Genomic DNA, 19934 nt, shown 5'->3' with positions numbered 1-19934 from the left:
ATCCACTTAGCGTCGCGGAACCGGAAGTGGCCGGGCGGCAAGACTTCCGGCAATCCCGGCTGAAATCGGCGGGGACGCCTAACTTCCGTTTGCAAAGACGACTTAATCCTTCGATTATTAAGTACACTGACGCTAACATTTGAAGTATGATAAAAATCTTAACAGCTTAACCCTTTGTTAAAAAAAATACAGCCTTATTTAATACAAGATATAACTGAATTAAATATATTTCACCTTTTCTACCATAATCTTTTTGTTTCTTTTATGAAGAACAAAAATTTGAGTTGCCTTTTGAGGAAATAGGTAAAGCATAAAGTCATTGTAATTTTAAGTCATTGTATTTAAGATGATTTATCGTGAGAATGCCTAAACTGTGTGTGAAACAAAATTAAGTATAATGTTGCAATGTAATAAATAAGTTTTAAATAATAGAAAAGGCTGAAAAGTGAAACGAGTATTTCAAAATTCCACTACACTCGCTTGTTGGTTTAGGACAATACTTTATTAACATTTTGCTCTTATTTGAATTTAGTTTAACTACTCACTAAAATGAAGCACACATTTCGGGATTAACAATTTAAAAGGCCGGGTATATTTTCCTCTCAATGCTACAAAAAGTTTCCTTTGTTAACTTGAATATCTAGCGCACCACATCTCCCAAGATTTTAAATTCTTAATGCGTCTTACATCTCCATTCAAACTCATAAGACCACCTCCGTAATATTTGATTCGTGTACCTTTTTAATATATAATGTTCGTTAATGTAAACATTTAATGATACGTGCATTATGTCGTCAGATTTTAAAAAGCTTTTATCATTTAAAAGGTTTTAGTAAATGTTCACTACGATTATTTTAGATGATAATGTATTCAGTTATTACATTTAGCTAATGGTATAAAAGATTTAACGACCGACGTGGCAAAGTTTTTATCGCCTATGTGTTTAGTAAAGTGCCAACTTGTACGTCAGTAAATCTATAGTAATCTCAATTAATACTACTATATTAATCTGTTATTTTTAATACTTCTTATTTTTCATTTATGTTAACCGCTACAGCTTTATGTATATATACTTCCATGTTAGTTTCATAACATTAAATACCTTTAAAGTTTAATTATGCAAACGTGAGATCGCGCAACGCAAAGTAAAGAGAGCTAACATTGTATTCAAGCCAACAAACGTTTACGTTTACAGGCTCCATATTAAATTTTCAACAGCTTAAACAAGTTGACAGTAAAAATTTTAGCGAGATAAGAACTCGAAGCGGGATCGTTGTGAACGTTTAGGTCGGGATGTACTAATTGTACACTTGTAGCTACCGCATCTCGGTAACAAAGATCCCACGCCAGCTAGATGATGTGACAACATTGTTTACACTTACATTGTTTCATCCGCCTTTAATGTTATAAAACCATAACCATTTCTGAACGAGAGCAGTTACTATGTGACTATTAAAAAATAGTGTATATAATACTGGTGTAAAAATGCTAGATAACAGTAGCAAACAAGTAAGTCGTCTACTCAAATAACTAAAATAGCGAAGTGATCGCTGCACAATATTTTTTTCTGCATATTTTTTCTCGTAAAAAACAAAAATAGTCGCATTGAGAACAACCTGCGGCCACTAATGGAATGAATTAATGAAAATACGGACGGCGTCTGTATTAACTTGGAAAGTTGTTAAACCACAAACTCGTGATTGATTAAATAACGCCTGTCTGAATTAACCAATAATATATAGTTAGGCGAAATAATGTTCAAACATTGTCAACTTTGATTACAAATATTTCAATAATATCTTCGTAATTCGTACGATTGACAGCTTTTCCATTTATGTATTTCACCGAAGCTTGAATTAAAATTGCACCTTAAATTTTTCACCACATATTGAGTATTTTTTTTTTTATATTTCTTTACATCGAATAATATTTTTTCAATACTTGAACAAAACCAATGTTCAGCCAACTAAAACTCAACGAAAAGCTTTAACAGGGTACTGTGGTAGCGCATAAACCCCCAGGTAAGGAAATTGGTCGAATGTTTATGTGTGCGATGTCTAAAGACATCCCAGCTCTCCACCCTGTCCCGGACCGCGCTCTTTTTATTTCCCGGCCTGTCGACGCGGCTTACCATTCGATATGTTTACGATATTTACCTTTTTAATGATTTCCAGCTATAGGCCGTCGGTCGGTTTCTTATTTCCTTTTTGGACTTGAAGAGTTTTTGGTATACAACTTGGAGTTTTTACTTTCGATATAAGATAATACAGTAATTGTTTCTTTTGAATATAATATTTCAAAAAAGGCCGCGACACCACTTTGTTACACTAAAGTGTGATAGTATGTAGATGTGGAAAACATTGCATACTATATTTTAAAGTACTTACCAAAAGAGAGATGGACAGATTACAGACTTTATTTATTTACATATGTCTAAAAAATAAACTATGTAAAAACAAACATTGGTTATTATTATAAAGGTAATCGATATATACCTATAATTATTTCATACATTAATTAATGGAATTGATCAGAAATGTCTTACTTTATAAACATACTAATTTATAAATGTTAAACTTTAAATGAGAAAGCATCGTATTTCCCAGGAAAAGTAATCGAAACGTTTCAATACGACTTTAATCAAAAACCGCTAAGAATTTCAACTTCACCGTTAAATACACCGGGTTTTCCGCAACCTGTTTGTATAATACTCTACAAATTACCCGGTATCCCGCCTAACTTCTTTAAGGGAATATCCGATCAAACGTCGGCGTAAACTAATTCCGGGGAGCAAACTCGAAGCTCGCTTAAAAAAGTACACCAATATCCACATCGGCTCCAACTAAATTGGTTACCTATTCCACTCGATTTAACCCGACCATCCTCATATCGCTTTTACCTAAAGAACTATTACAGCTTTTCACGAACTTGTAATAACAGTTTAAATACAGATATCATTGAGTTGATTAAACTTCACCAAAGTTCTAACTTCTCTCACCTCATATAACCCAATGAAAAATTCGACTACAGTAAAATTAAATAAATATTCCGGTACAGTCAGTGTTTATCTACGATGTAAAATAATGTTTGAATTAATTTCCAGGGCCCGTTCCTATCCTGAACTGCAACAGAAGACGTTAAAATAAACTTTAGTGCCCCAAGTGCTTAGTATAAGTGCCTTGAGTATCGCTCAGTGTTTAATTCACCTGGTCCGAATTCTGCTGCTAGAGGCTGACCGACGCATTACGTGAAATGGTCAAGGTAATTCAAAAATATGTATGAATTATTCACCGCTCCAGGTTTATTCCACGCTAACATCTTCGTATTTGGGCTTCACTTTGTAAATATAATTCTAAATCACTCATCACACCTGCGTGTTAATATTCGGTCCTGCTAATTATGTTGTGTATTGTCTTTTTTCTTAGATTTTGGCAAGGCACTTTCTTTTCTATCCACTATGTTAAAAATTATTGAAAAAATTATAACAAAATAAAAGAAACAAGATTTATGCTTTTTTCTAAACATATATTTAAATATAATATTACAGTATTCTAATTCGTAGTATAGTGGTGTAGAATACGCCTTTTTTATTACATTTTTGTCACATTTTTTTTTTAATATAAATAACTGCTTATTTTTCTTCTACAGTTTTTTTTGATTGAGTTTTATTACAATATTTAATGTAATTATCGGAGAAGTTAGTAACAAAGGCTTATTAAAAGTTCCTAATTGTGTTTCAGAACAATTTATTAAATGCCAGCAATTTTCCTGCTATGTTACAAAAACTAAAAATAACAACTAAATTTCCTTCCTCGTTGGCGTTAGAAATATGTTTCCGTTCGTTGAAAGATGACACCACAGTGAAGTTAAATAACTCTAAACCTTTTTATTTTAAATTAACAAAATAATCTAGATTTATTCCCTGTTAGTGATTGTTAGGATCAACTTCAAAGTCGATTTTAAATATTAGTAATACAATTGTTACGTTTTAAAAAGTTTCAATTTACACGAATACTACGCAGGTATTAATATATTTTTTTATTTCTTGTATTATTTACTATTCACGAGTTTTTTTTTAAGTTATCGTAGGAAATTATCAAAACGAATGTTGAAATCAAAGATTTTATTTGTTGCGATACGTTTATTTACATTTATTCAATAAAAGGTTTTAAAATTACATCAAATTTGTCAGATTGAAAGAACATAGTTTTGTAAAATTTGTATTGTATCTATTATGAGGTATGAAATTATTTTAAATCCGGATAATGGGGGTTGTAATATGTAATTAACATTTACTCCATTTAGGTATTATAGTGTTAAATCCTAAATAATGAAATAAGCGGTAACTAATTATAATTATTTAAACCTTTGTTTTTGTTTGTTGGTTATTTTATTAAAGAAATATGCGTATACTTATTAAGCTTATTACCGAGTTCTGAAATTGCCTAGTTGTATTTATTAATACTGTTTTATTTAAATTAACAAATATGTTAGTATGTCGTTAGCTTGACAGATTTTCATCTAAGATTTTATCATTTGTTTTCGCCAGAAATCGACTCTATTTTTTTTTCTTTCTTTCAATAACAGCCTAATCCCAATTCGCCGCCCCTTAACCGCTTCCTTCGACTTCTCTCACCTCGTATCACTTCTCGCCAAAGCGTTCTTTATCCAATTACCCGAAGATAAATCTCACCTGTGACTGCAGAGGAAATAGCAAAGGAAAATCGTTTGTTGGAACGAAATTATACGAAAGTATTTTTACAAAACCAGATTTTTTTCTTCCCTTTGTTTGGTTTTAGTTTCCTTTGCTTTTAGTTTTCTTAGATAGCTTTGTTTGCTACGTTATTCTGTTTATCTTCGATTAACTAGCAAAAGGTTATGGCAATGTTATTACAAAGACCGTGATTTTATGTTATCAGTGCTTTTTCCTTTGACACCGGTTAATATTATAGTATTTTTTTTGTAATTTCATATTAAATAGTAATATTAATCATATAACGTAACTATTATGTTATTTTATAATTTTAAAGTCAATGATGAATCTCACAATATATGGCAAACAAATGGCACAAATTATTTGGCAAACTAAAGTATACTCGTTCGAATTAGAAAATTTATTAACGAAATACAATAAAAATACTTCAGTAATATATTTCATACCGACGCGACGACACAGGATAAGTTGAAGAAATACGCGTAAAACATTCTCAGTGAGACGAATCGATTAAATATTTCACATGCTTCCACGATTCAACAAATTAGATCGGCACTCCAAGCGGTCAGAAGTCGACACCGGGCCCTTCAGCCTGATATGAAGCTTTGCCCTCTTAGCAATCACCGACAAATTTAAAGTGATAGCTAGCTTTAATACATTTATTCAATTGGGTTCCTTATAAATTAAAGCTTACCAATTTTGATTTGTTTTAAAATGCAGACAATACATGGCTCTGTTTCATCCATAAAAGCTTATGTCAGTCTTTTTTTTAAATAATGGTTCTGTTATTGTATCATTTTTATAAGGACTCCGATGAAAAATCCAATTAATCGAATAAAATATTCTCGATCGCAGTTCGATGACAATACCAGCGGGACCCTAAAACGGGAAGGAGATAATTCCCTTTCGCGCGTATCGGAAGCAGAACCCATTTCCTCTGACAACATCAAAGTGAGATAGCAATCAGTTTTTTTTATTGAATCAGCAATATTTTAAAAGATTTCATTAGTTAGTGGCTCACGGTCGCAGCGATTTGCGATCGGGATTTTACGGAAATTGTAACGAGGTAGCCAGCGTCGATTTTATTTATAGCCAGTTAATATTGATAAACACCACGCGATAATTATTTGAAAATGGAAATGATTGTTTTATAGCTTTAAACATCAATAGATTTTTTTAAAGACCTATACATATAATTTTATCTTCGGGACGGAAATATTTATAAAGATATCCTTATTCTTTAGGGATTAAAATATATACATCTAGCAGATCAAGATCTTATTTACATCAACATCAGTTACTAATTGTTGAATAACAATTGAATTGCTAATCCTTTATTGACTCGCGGAGATGTGTAGTATTTTCTGAAACAATAGTTCTTCACGAGCTTAAAAAATAAAAGAATACCCTTCCAAGTAAAGTAGTGCAGTGATTTTCTAAAGTTATCTCTAACTTTTTAAATTTTCTTGTACTTGAGTAAGATGCTTGGAGCGGGCAACACGAAGTAGTTAGTTTCAATTTTAAACGCTGATTAACCACGTACCCGCAACAAGCAACATGGCGGAGGGAAACATGTCTGAAAGGTAAAAAGAACCTACTCTCTAAACTTTAAGGGGAACCATTATTCAGTTTACTTATTTAACTTATAATAGCTCTACGAGTTACTTCTATATGGGATTTTTTTCTAAAATAAAAAATAAAGTACAGAAATCTTAGTTAAAAAAGCGTATACGGAGAACTTATTTATGTTCGAGTAAATAAATTCTGCTATTATCTGCTAATTTACTGATTTACGTTCGCTTTCAAGAAGTGTCCAAAAACGACTTCTACAGTTGCTTGAAAGTTTATATTCAATTCTGATGGCGTTAGTGAAAACAAAATGTCTTTACGAAATTTTGTCTTTACGAAACAGACAAATTTTAGTAGAAAAGCAAACATTCGCACGAGATATTTCATAGCGGAGCGTCCAATTAAGACAGATGACTGTACCGGCGCCATTCGATAGATTTACTACGCAACAATACCTAAAGCCTCGGCTTTTACTATTCAAAGATATCTCATACGGATTTCTCGGATTAGTTTTCCATTTATTGTAAAGTAACGATTCACCCCCGGCTTCACATTGGGAAAACATATTTTGTCATGCATCATAGTCAATTTTAATTATCTTTTGCCTTTTAATACTTTACGTGTTTTTTTTTTAACAGATACGTCTTGTTTTTTTTAACAAAAATTAAGTTTCTGTTGCATTTTACACTGTTATTTGTGATGTAATATAATAAATATCCACTAAGCTACGCCGTCTGTAGTTTTCAATTTGACGTAATGGAAATAAACGTAACTCCATAAATAAAACAAAATCGTATTTCGTAGGTCGTTTTTATGGTGCTTCAATTAATATACAATTTATTATTTTCAAACATGTTTTGCAATTAATTTTATTTCTTTACGTTATAGCTTAATGTTGTAGTTCATTCTGTTGAAATTGTTAGAAGTTGAAATTAAAAAAGTTTATTTACACCTGAGGCTAGTTTAAGATTCTAGACTGGTATTTTCATTTTATTGACGTTAATAAATAAATTGAAGTACTTAAACTAACTTATTATTACTATGAATGTAAATTAAATTAAGTATTTGTTGTTCTTTTGTTTTATATAATAATAATAATATTTTTTTATTGTTCAACGAAATTTTACGAAATCTTAGTTTAATTTAAATAATTTATTTATAATTACTTACTTTAATTATTTTTAATAAATGCGTCCTCCCCTCATCGATCTTCACCATTAAAAATATAAGAAACTAAGGTGACAAATCTTAAAAAAATGCTACTAACTTTGTGTTCTGTAATTACTTAAGTGTATTTGTATTTTTGACTGAATCTTAAGTTGTTCGTAACACCACTAAAACTAACTTAGTGTTTGTTCAAGTTGGGGCCCGATGGAGCGCGGCTCTTGCAACTTGCTACCTGAAAGCATCTTAGGTAACTTCAGCTAAGTAAACAAACGACTTTCAGCAATTAATAAATATCAACGTGACCAAGAAATTTACAGAGTCTAGACCAAACGTTAGCATACGTTACAACTTCTTGTTTACTCAAACACGGCTTAAGTTTGTTTTTAGTTCGATTAATAAAATTTCGGTGTCTTACTTAATATTATAAAATGCGAACGTTAAGATGGATGGATGGATGATTAGACATTTGTTTGAAGATATCTCTGTAACGCCTCAAGGGATCTTGATAAAATTTGACACAGATGTAGAACATAGTCTGAAAGAACACATAAGCTACTCATTCTTTTTATTTTTAATTATGCGCGGACGGACTCGCGGACAACATAGTATATATACAGTACATAACTTGTTATTATTCTTTTTTGGTAGCATATAACTTTTAGACATGATGAGGATCTGTCCTCTGATATTTGAGATTTTATAACTTGCTAATCTATCTTATTTACAAATAAGCAATGTACAAAAATGTAACAATCTTTTCAATATTAAATACATTTTACGAAAACAACGCAATTGATAATAAAATACCAGTGCACGGCATCAGCGGAGTGCAGTACAGTCGGAACGACGTTCGCTTCGCCAAAATTAAAACAAGTAAATTCAATTGACTTTTAATGACTGAAAATTTTTCCAATTCCATTACAAATCAGTACTCGGCAGCTCAGATCAAAGGCGTTCAATTTACACAATGAACACACGCGGCCTCCGCTGGCGCTCTGTTAATTAAATTTTATTGACAACTGCGATATTCTTTGTTGAATAAACATTTCCTTTTACATTCAGACTGCCTGCTTGATGCTGACACATAGTTGCCGTTTAAATAAATTATGGCGCTGTCTGATGCAACGTTGATCAGCGCAATTTTGTTTAAACTTGTTGAAATATTATTGAAGGATTAAAAAAAATCACGTTTTAAATTTTGTTCAAAGAGTTATAAAATCGAGATTCCTGCTCTCAATTATCAATCGATACGGCTCTGGGGGTCCCATGACGAGAAGTTTACATCAAAGTTAATAGTGAGAGGCGGCCGCATGGCCGACGCGCTTCGCTAAGTGATATATGGGCCCGAGGAAACCCGCTCTGCGCCGGAGCGGAACGCTCTCAAACCCGCAACCGAATAAAACTGCCAAGTTTTCCGCATAAACTATCCAACGCCTCTAATGTGTAACATTTGAAGACTTATGTATTAACCTACACGCCGCAACGTAGGTCCGACTATTTTAGGAAAGTGTATATCTTGTGATTGATACAAAATGAGGTCGCTATTTTTTACAGAACAACTTTTCTGATAATTAGGCTGGCCTTATAGCAATTTTAATATTAAAAGCAGGGAGTCTGATATCGGATGGTAGTGAAACTTATATACTTTCCAATCATTCTTGTTTTTTTTTAAACCATACAATTAAAGACTAGTTCATTTTATAATATGATACAACGAAATGAACATGATAACAAAGAATTAATTTATGGGCGAAGCCAGTTAGCGGCCTTTGAGGTTCAACGTTAATTTGAACGATAAACAAGTTTAATTAAAACCAAAGCAAATTAATTTAACTGATGATCTCAATGCAAGATTGAATTACGGCTTCAGAGGATTTCAAAATTAGTTTGACCTAGACAATAGCCGGCACTGAGATGATTGTTCAAATATTTGCAGATCTAGTCGTGGGGCCGTCGGTGTCGTAAACCACAGATATTGTCAGAGTATTGTCTCAAAGAGATTAGTTTCCTCACGTTTGTGTTGTTGGCAGTACCGGAAATAGTGAGTATCTCAATTGACCGTAATGGAGTGAACGAATGAGTCGTTTATCATTTTTATTTATCTTTTCTTCTACTTCTTTAAATTTTATCTTAGAATTATTTGTTATGCACATTAACTTAGTTTAAAGTTACAAAGATGTGAGTTCTACTGTTTAACCATATCAAATCATAAATTGATAAATCATGTCCATTTCTAATTCATAAAATTGAAATCAAACAATCTTCGGAATTCGAAAACTAATTCAGAACTTTCATTGAAATTGACCATTGGTCACTGAACACACACACACCAACTATGTAGTTACGATGTTAAATGAACAAGTTGTAGTCTATTTTATTAGCGTAAAAGCATCAAGTGTACTGAGACTTCGCAAGAACTTCACTGGATATCACTTCATTTTCCGGTTTTCCTAGTTTGACTGGAACATTCGACGTCAAAAGCCCGCATCGTATGCGGAGACAAGTTTTGCGCAGATTAAAGATAGAGCTATATCAGTTTCGGCAACCTTTCATTAAGAATAGTACAAAGGCAACGTAATTACAGCGACGAACGCGACATCTGGTGGCTTTATCGTTAAAGGGCTGCATCTTACGCTGCGCCATTTAGACGTCTCCGTCTCAAACACGGTAATTTGTCTCTTTGCGGCCGGACTCATCTAATTTTCAATGAGGGCTAGATAACCTAAAAGACTTTCATTTCCTTAACCTTATACAAGCATGTATTAATTGATTATATATAAAATTACATAAAAGTATAATAAAAAGTCGGATATTGTTTCACAAAAGGTAAAGTAAGATAATTTTACAATTTTCTCAATGATATCGTATAAAATCGCGTTATTAATTTCTAGGTTGAATTTAAAATTAAAACGAAACGATCCCTTAGAGATATATTCGAAAATATCATTTGCCAAGTCGCGAATCTCGACGTAATATAATCGACACTTGAACAATGTAACTGAGACAATATTTGCTTTGAGTTGGGGCTCGGCGTCGACTTGTGAGAACGCCACGGCGAAACGCGGGTATACATTTACTTATATGATTAAGAAAATTATAGCAGCATTAAAAGCTTTTCCCGCTATCGTGTGGCTAATATTGTGACTGTGTTAACGACTAATCTTACATAAGAATATTAATTAATCTTTAAAAGTGATATAATAAAGAATTTTTGAAAAAATAAACAAATATTTATTATTTTTGTTACAGGTAATAAAAGAATAATTCGTTTCTTCGTCATGACAATCAGGTAAACTTTACCACTTCTGATGTTTGTATAGCTTTTGTTTCAATTATTTTTTTGATTCTTATTTAATTTCTAATAAAAGTTGTATGTGAAATTATTACCTTGGTACTAGTTGAACGCGGTTAGAGGTAATCCAATATGGCGCCCAAGTAAACCATTTCCATAATTGACAAGACATGACCAAGTCTTAGCAATCACAACTTGATCATAGTTGTAATTAAGTAATAACTTAGCTCTTGTGCATCTTAGCAACCGCATGTTTGGTAAGTTACCTAAACTAATTTTGACGTGTAGGTTTATCTAAACCTGCGCATTCGTGGTCAAGACCTTTAGTGCGATGTGTTCATTGGAGTTTTGTACAGTAGTTGTGGGACTTTTTAACTAATTAGTTAGTATTTCAAACTTAATAAATTGTAAATATTGTTAGTCTTCTATAATTCTAACGACGTCTACTACCTTCGGTGGCTCAGATAGAACTGACTGGTAATAGACAGCACCGCGGAAACAGTGTGGCCACCATAGCCACATACAATACAATTAGTAATGAAAATATCTGCAGCGTATTTCAATTTTCCTAATGACGTATACACACAATTAATATGAATTTTCCGATTTAGTTTCCGCTTAATCGGCTTTTTAGAAAACTCATTTGACTGGCAAATTGTTTTAAGCCAATACATTTGAACAGAGTTGGTACTAAAAGAGGTACATAAATATTAAAACATAAATTTTTATTTTGATTTGCGTTATTAATTTGTATTTTTGCTATTTTTATCTTTAAAACGATTTATAACATAACATGTTCTAGCTACGAATGACGAATATTATAAACTAAAGAATACTTACGAAAATAATTGAACGCAAGCCTCTGTAATTTTTTATTTTTGTGTTAATTTAATGTCATTCTCGAAATATGAACATCAACTCTTAAGGTCAATTTAAGTTATCTATGATAAAATATTTTTTTTAATATTACAATTAATATCTCGTTGCTTCTGGTGCAACCTGTATATTGCCATTAAACGCTATTGAAATTTATCCGCTACGGTGATTTCTAATATCGGCGAGCCATAACATAACAGTTCGTTGTTCATCGAACCGTTGATAATAACTGCACATCGTATAATAGAGTATTAATTTAAAATAATAAAGTCAGTGCAAGCACTTTTTCTTGTAACGTTCAATGCACCAATTTGAAAATGCTTGTTAATTTTTTATTGAATATTTCTCTTGCATATCAGGTCCACAGTTTTGTCTAGAAGTTTATATGGAATTGTTTTAGTCGCTTTTTTTACCTGAAATGAAATTATATCTTTGGTGTAATGTAATAATTTAAAAAAAACTTCTCAAATGAAAACAAAATGCATTTGTTTGATATTAGTGTTATTAAAAAATCAGGTTTTTATTTTTGTCTTTTCTGCAAATTTACGGTTGTATTTAAAACTGATTAATTAAAGTTAGAAATTTTCTTCTAACGTTTAAACAAAACAAGAGAGGGTGACTTAATTCAATTCGCGCTATAATTATGACGTCATCGGAGAAGTATTTAATTAAAGACCTTTTGAGGCCCTAAGGTAATTGTTGTTCAATGACTCTTTGTAGCCGGATCGCCCCAGACTGTTTGCACTCAGTGATTATGTTCCAGCGAGTCCATTTGTCAACATCTATTTACGATAGTGAAGTGTGAATACTTCAATTTTTTACTCAAGTGACCTAATGAACCGCATTTTTGTTTGCCGCTTTATAAAAAGAAATAATTAAAAATTTTATAACAAGGGTTATGTACACATTAAAATACAGAAAGTTAATTTTAATTTAATAAAAAATTAATAAACCTTATTACTTTATAGTGTACGATGCAGTTAATGGTAGAGAGATTTTAATACGCCAGGAAAAATATCTGTGGGGCGGCGTCTAGTCTAGGTAAACATTACCTTTCTTGGCCCCGGAAACACAAAAGGGATTTACATTTAAAAGTTAATTAAAATTTAAATATTTGCATGTAATCTATCTATCTATCTATCTATATTTGAAATAATTGAAGTTGAGGCTAGGGTTTATTAAATAAAATGTAATAATAATTTTGTTTATACATAAAAATTGCTTATTACTTTTATTTAAATTACTAGCTTTTATCCGCGACTCCGTCCGCGCGAAATAAAAAATAGAAAACGGGGTAAAAATTATCCTATGTCCGTTTCCTGGTTCTAAGCTACCTGCCCACCAATTTTCAGTCAAATCGATTTAGCCGTTCTTGAGTTATAAATGGTGTAACTAACACGACTTTCTTTTATATATATAGATAATATCATATCATAAGTAAAAGTTTAAAAACTAACTTAATGTTAACAACAAAGTGTGAAGGTTTATTATATACGTAAGTCTAAATTCGTAAAATGCTTAAATATTCACTAAATCTATTCAAATAAACACACAATGCAAATATAAAGATTTATACTTAGAATGTAGTATAAAAATATTAAGTAGAAGATAGAGAAATACTTAGCATTTAATAACCGACTTTATCATAGACCAGTAATGGTCGATTTTACCCTTAACTGGTGACTAAAATGCACAGCTCCGGTTCGCTTCACTTTGATTGATGGTCATCCATGTGACAAATTTTATAGGGCCCTTAGGGTTATTAGTTTCGACAGATACCTACATAACCTGGTCATTATAATGTCTGACCGTTTAGCTTTTATTGAGCGGCGTGGGGTCAGATTATGTTGGTGTAAAATTGACACTTATTTGAATTAGTGCACGTTTAATATAAAATATAAGCATTTTTGGAACGAAGTTCCTTATCGCGCTTTGTGAAAGGGCTAAACGGAAAAAATTCTTACGAAAAGTTGTCACGACACTTTTTGCTATAGTAAGTATGTTAACGACGAATGAGCGCTACTTCACCATGGCAACGACGTGACAATATAAAACGAAAATTCATAGAAATAAAATGTACTTCTTGTGAAGACTTAAGTTTTTTATTCATAGAATAAACATTGGTTCCTTCACTAATTAATCGAAAGGAACTTCGTTCCATCCGGGTGTCCCTTGACACCTCTCAAGTTTTTTTTAATCTTATTACAATGTATATTTCTTATTGTACTATTGCACTTCCTTTTTAATTGTTCACGTTGACAAAATATTCGTTTCTGAGTGAATGTTATCATTTGTAAGTACTAAACTCTTAATTACAATGTTAAAACGTAATTAAGTAGTTAAATCATTTATTTACTCACAAGAAAGCATAAAGTTATGTATTGTGAGCAACAAGAAATTGTATACAAACGATCGTTGGAGTAAAAAAAACACAATAACATTTTACAAACAAATAGAGCCGCAAAGCAAACGCGCAGTAGAAAACCAGCAACGAATAACCCGTGCATATATTTAATTAAAAACGATTATACGCGGTAGTTTTCCGCTTTATCGACATTTTATGACTACAGTAAATAAAACTGCATTTGAGTTTTGTGTACCGAAAGGGCATATGGGATAGTCCGGGCTTAACCGCAACTCAGCTCTAGGCTTCGTTTGGATTTATAAAAATTTTACATTTAATTTATATAAATATCATATTCTCATAAGTAATTAAAATAATTACTTGTGTTTTCGTAAATTAAGATTGTCTGGATATTATATATCGTGCGATTTTTTGGGTTAATTAAAAAAGTAAAAAAAAAAAACTCGTGAGTTCATCATCATTTAACGAGTTGATAATACACCAAAAACAAGCACATAAATATTTAATTTTACTTTACAACTAAGAGAGTAATCTATCGTAGTTTAACCCAATTGGCTTAGACTGAGACGACATCGACATTAAACTTTCATCTAGGTAGAGAACTAGAAATAGCTTGTTAATCCAACGCTAAACCGAATTATATCAACATCAATGTTAAACAGCTCAGTAACGAAGACAAAACCGTGTTTATACAAGAGTAAGTTACCTTTGTACTCCTCAACTCAAGATTATTCCGCCCATTAATTCCATTTCGTCTTATGAAATTTCTCGCACTTGAGACAGTCGGGTTACAAGAATCTCAAGCCAATACGAGGACTTAAGGTAAAATAAACGTACATATTGTTCATCGGAGATATCCGGGACTAATTACTCGGCCGGCATTTGTTGGACAAGATATTTACTGAACAATTTTCAATAATAACCGTGGATGGACCATCGGCGGCGCGCTTGCGGGCAGACCTCTATTTGTTTAATTAATATCCGACGTAATCGACTGGCGCGCTGTTTTTTAAAAGCGAAATACGAAATAATGATGTCGTTTCTTTTAATTTTTAATTCGTTTAACAGTATATAATTGACACGATAAAATACACAAATATATGTAAAATGTATATAGGCATAGAAAATGATACACTCGGAGGAGAAAAAAACATTGGCAAGGGGGTCGCTAGTGAGCTTTCCCACGGGGTAAAGTAACTTCGTCAGCCTTTGTTAATATTTTGTAAAAGAACCGATGTTTGAATGCCGTCAGACAATTTTAATCATGTCTAGTGTAGTATTCGTCCATTATATTTGGCTCGCCTACGTACCACCACGTGCTACGGGTCCAACCGTCTGACCCCGACTGCCTCCCTACCTCGGTAGGTAATACCTTTAGTACAGGTGTACTGGCTTGCACTTGTGACGTATACGCTCGAGACAAACGACACTCTGTTTACATACACTACATCCCTTCCTTATTTTAATTTATTTGATCTTTGTATGTATACTTGTATTTGATCGTAATTAAATCACTAGGCGTGTAGGTATAGCAGTAATCTTTATTTATTCTGTAACATTGTTATTTGATATCATAAATTTCTCTACACTTTTACATATAAACTAAATTTGTTAATTTGATTAACTTTGATTCAATAATCAGTTATAAATTCACTTCACAAATGTTTTCACAACAACCACATACATATTTATTTTAATCTGATATCATATTGTAATTATCTTCCTTATTTAAATTATTTCTTTCTTCTCATTGTCATTTAGAACTCGCCAGAGTCCCTCAATTCTTTTTAAATTAACTACATTTCGCCTTGATCACACTCAACGGAACTAATCCCGTAAAATCATTCCGAGCTTATATATATTATTACTAGTAATGCAACGGGAGCGTCTTAGCGGAACCCGAAACGGAAACAGCAGTGTAAATAATATGAAAAACATATTTACAAAGCTGGCGTGGTTGACCATGGCCCAATCACCCCCAACACGGGAGAGGCTTCGAGCCTCTCGGCAGGGACGCATAGTGAGCTGATGATAATAATGATGATGACATATTACGTGGTTATCAGTTATTCAAAAGTACATTTAATAACTCGTAAGTATGAAATAGTCACATGTTGCCAGCTGTCAAATTTTATATGGACAATAACTAGACCGTTTACTCCACCAAGAGAAACCGATTGCTTCAAACAGCAGCAAAATAACACGCGCTTAAATTCACGAAAAAGTACATAAACAAACAAATGCCGTAAGGCCGTGCACGGACTGGGCGTCTCGAACCGCGCATGTGTAACTCTCAGTCGTCGTAAACTTACGTTTGTATCTCCGCTGTAAAAGTAGCGGAAACAGGAGCAGAGATCCGTTACATCACTAATTATCACTTGTCACTTTACACTTAGTATGTAATTTTTTTTCTTTTGCAATTATGTATGTCTCAGTGAGAACTTATATGTGAAAACTTATATATTAGACTAGCTGTGTCCGCGTGAAATACCATCTCGGGTAACATTTTTTTTTTTTTGTTAATTATTTTACTTAACCGACGTGCTATGCTTTGACGTATGAATGTAGAAGACATAGAAAGACGTGTGCCAGGACCGCGCCAAATGTAGGTCCTGTGTCTCAGCCTACCCCTCTGGGTTACGGGTCGTGAATTATGTTGTTCTTGTGGTATTTTAATTAAACTTATAAAAACTTATGCCAAAAATATTAAACTTACAAAATATTCACAAACACATCTTCCCATAAAAACTTTCATTCCCTATTCCGTTTTGTTACATTGCAACCTTGAGGCTAAAACTTTTACAAACTTCAAATGTCATATTTATTAACTTATATAGAAACAGCTTAAACACTCACGTCTATATATCCGGTGTCGTCACCGACTAGTTTCGAGCCCTTCGGGGGCCCTTCATCAGGGTGAGTGGGACTGGTGGTCATATTTATTTACATCAGATCAGCAGCCTAAAAATAAGTTTCCACATTCTAACTGTAAAAATGACGATACTTCCATACAAATTTCTACCCAACTTTCAACACTTTACAACCCCTTTTTCGCGCCAAAATGTGACCTATGTCCCTTCCTCAGGCTCTAGACCATCCGTGTACCAAACTTCACTTTAATCGGTTCAGTAGCTTTGGCCTGAAAACGAGACAGGCAGACAGACAGAGTTACGTTCTCATTTATAATGTCAAGTAAGTAACGACGAGTAAAGAGGTTCCATTAAATCGATGGCTATGCCGACCTAAGGTTCATTCGGTAATTCTTGTCGCGTAAGGGGACTTAAGAGGGGTTGGAGCTGATATTACCTATGCCACCAAACTTTGGTCCTCAATGTAGCTTTCATGAGAACTATTCCTGGATGACCCTCGTTGGCATGGGGATGGTAGTAGATTTTGAGTTAAGCTTAAAAATGCGTTGCGAAAATTAGGGACATTTTTTGCCTTCAGCGCTTACGTAGGCTAAACTATAGGACCTGCATAAAAATTTAGTGTGGAAGAATTGCAGCTCTTTAGATGTGCTTAATAAAACTCCCCAATAGCATATCTACCTTTTATAGTTTTCTCACAATAACCATTTTTTTTTTTTAGAAACATCAATTAAATTCATGCTCTATTTCCGACGCTATTATTCGAGTTCAGTATTAACCCTTATGTAAATAAATATGTTAATTATCAAGAGAATTTAATTTAGACTATATTTGCCCTTGAAACTATATCATTCTGTCTAATAGTTTAGGAGATATCGAAGGAATAAAATTACGCGATAACGAATAAATGCTACATCGCGTTACAATGAAAAGAAACAATTTCGCTTTCTGGCTTACGTAGGTCAAACTACCTACATTAAAATGATGTATGGAGCAATTATAAATCCTTAAATTTGCTAAATAAAAGTCTACGGTGGCATATATCTATCATCTATGGATGTCTCACAATAGCCATGTTGCACGAAAAACAGCGTCATAAGTTTACGGCGCTATTAAGTATACGGCCACATTTGATATGAATTCTTATCAAAATAAATATGTTTTAAGACTAGAGTATTACATGCAGATTACATTTGCTTTTCAAACAATGTAATTCCGATCAATAGTTTGGAAGATATCAAATGATTAAAAACTACGTGCATCCGAAAAATGCTACTGTGGCGCGCGGCTGCACAGAATTAAAGGAATGTATTAGTTCGTTAATATTCAATTAGTATACAGATCTTGATAACTATTTCTTTGTTTAAAAGATAGCCCCTGAATTGAAGTAAGTCCCTTTCTTTATGTCCTACTTCCGTCCTCATACGTATTAAGGAATTTTTGTTGCCAAACTTCAAATTCCCTAAAAATCGAGAAATAATTTATATACATTTTTTTTAAGAAAAAATGAAAGTCGACTTTATAAAAACAGTGTCAAACAAAATGCACCAAAAAGCAACAAAACAATGTCATGAAAACTCTCAAAAGTAAGAAACATGTCTATATTGTATAATTACTGCTATCTTGGAGTCAATTTCGGCCTAAGTAGGGACATAAACGGAACTCGGTCTAAGACATCTCAAATATAAAATGTCACTTATTAACTCATTCAGCATTATTATAATTATAAAATAATTCTTGTAATTCCAAGCAACCAAAATGTAATAAACTGACTATTTCCTACCCAATGTCGTCAATACCCGTTGCATTCATATATATAAATAGTATTCGCTTCCAGCTCTCCCATCTTACTCTGACGGATTCAGTTTCTCCTTCGTATTCAAACTTTTCCAACGTAAGTTGGGCCAAATTAGCGTGGTATCTAAAATTTAAGTTTTCTTTTACGAAATACTATCAACTTAATGATCAACTATGCTGCGTCCATGTTATACACGACCTCATCGATTTAACGATCAGCTATGCTGCTTTCGTGTCATACACGACCTCATCGATTTAACGATCAGCTATGCTGCTTTCGTGTTATACACGACCTCATCGATTTAACGATCAGCTATGCTGCTTTCGTGTCATACACGACCTCATCGATTTAACGATCAGCTATGCTGCTTTCGTGTTATACACGACCTCATCGATTTAACGATCAGCTATGCTGCTTTCGTGTTATACACGACCTCATCGATTTAACGATCAGCTATGCTGCTTTCATATGTCTACATAACCTTATCGATTTAACGATCAGCTATGCTGCTTTCTTGTCATTTATCTACTTAACCTTATCGATTTAACGATCAGCTATTCTGCTTCCATGTCATATATATACATGAATTCATCGATTTAACGATCAGCCATGCTGCTTCCATGTCATATCCATGACATAATCAATTTAATGATCAACTTTGTGCTGCTTTGTAATCAGGTGCAAGCGCTGATTAAGTGGAAATCTACCATTAAGTGCAAATTTACACTTTAGTGTACCTAGTTTGTTACACATAACTTAAGTTTGAAAGATATTATTATTATTTAATTCATACTACAGTCCATCAATACACTGTTAGTGATTATTGGCAAAGGTCGAAGACAGTCCTAGGATGTAGTTGTAAATTATTAAAAATGCATTCGATTATTGTTTTAGGTCGTTCGTGCAATCATAAAATATGTGTATGTCTAATTAATTTGTACGTCTTGGATATACTACTAGGGTAGTAAATAAATATTTATTATATCATTTATAGTTCAATATTTTCTTAAACATCATTCGTCAATTGCTAATCCGAGTAAGTTTTTATCAATACACCGGAAATCAATCTGTCACTTGCACGTGTCATTCATTATGACTCATCATAGTGCACTTTGTAGTAAACAACTTAAACCAAAATTAATATTGTGATAACCAATTACAGTGCAACCTCGATACAACAAATCGGAGGGGAACAAGAAAATATCTGTAATATCAAGTAATTCGTTGAACTGAGGTTTGTTATGTTGAGGTTAGATTGGCCAAAAATTCGTTATAAAGAGGTAAAA

At 32.8% G+C, this 19934-nt stretch overlaps 1 protein-coding gene across 5 annotated transcripts in view; it reads left to right on the top strand.

Annotated features, from left to right (window-relative positions):
• Positions 1-19934, top strand: part of LOC106714967 (polypyrimidine tract-binding protein 1) — a 348985-nt gene that overhangs the window by 151695 nt on the left and 177356 nt on the right. Inside the window, exon 2 of one of the 5 annotated variants that reach the window (XM_014508122.2) lies at positions 3104-3261. The exons of the other annotated variants lie outside the window; for them this stretch is intronic. Coding sequence (XP_014363608.1) covers positions 3253-3261 — 9 coding nt within the window. The 5' untranslated portion in view covers positions 3104-3252. The remainder of the gene's footprint in view (positions 1-3103; positions 3262-19934) is intronic. 5 annotated transcript variants of the gene reach the window in all.

Source organism: Papilio machaon, chromosome 6 (genome assembly GCF_912999745.1).
Source record: "Papilio machaon chromosome 6, ilPapMach1.1, whole genome shotgun sequence".
Lineage (NCBI taxonomy): Eukaryota > Metazoa > Arthropoda > Insecta > Lepidoptera > Papilionidae > Papilio > Papilio machaon.
This window is presented reverse-complemented; position numbering and strand designations above follow the sequence as displayed.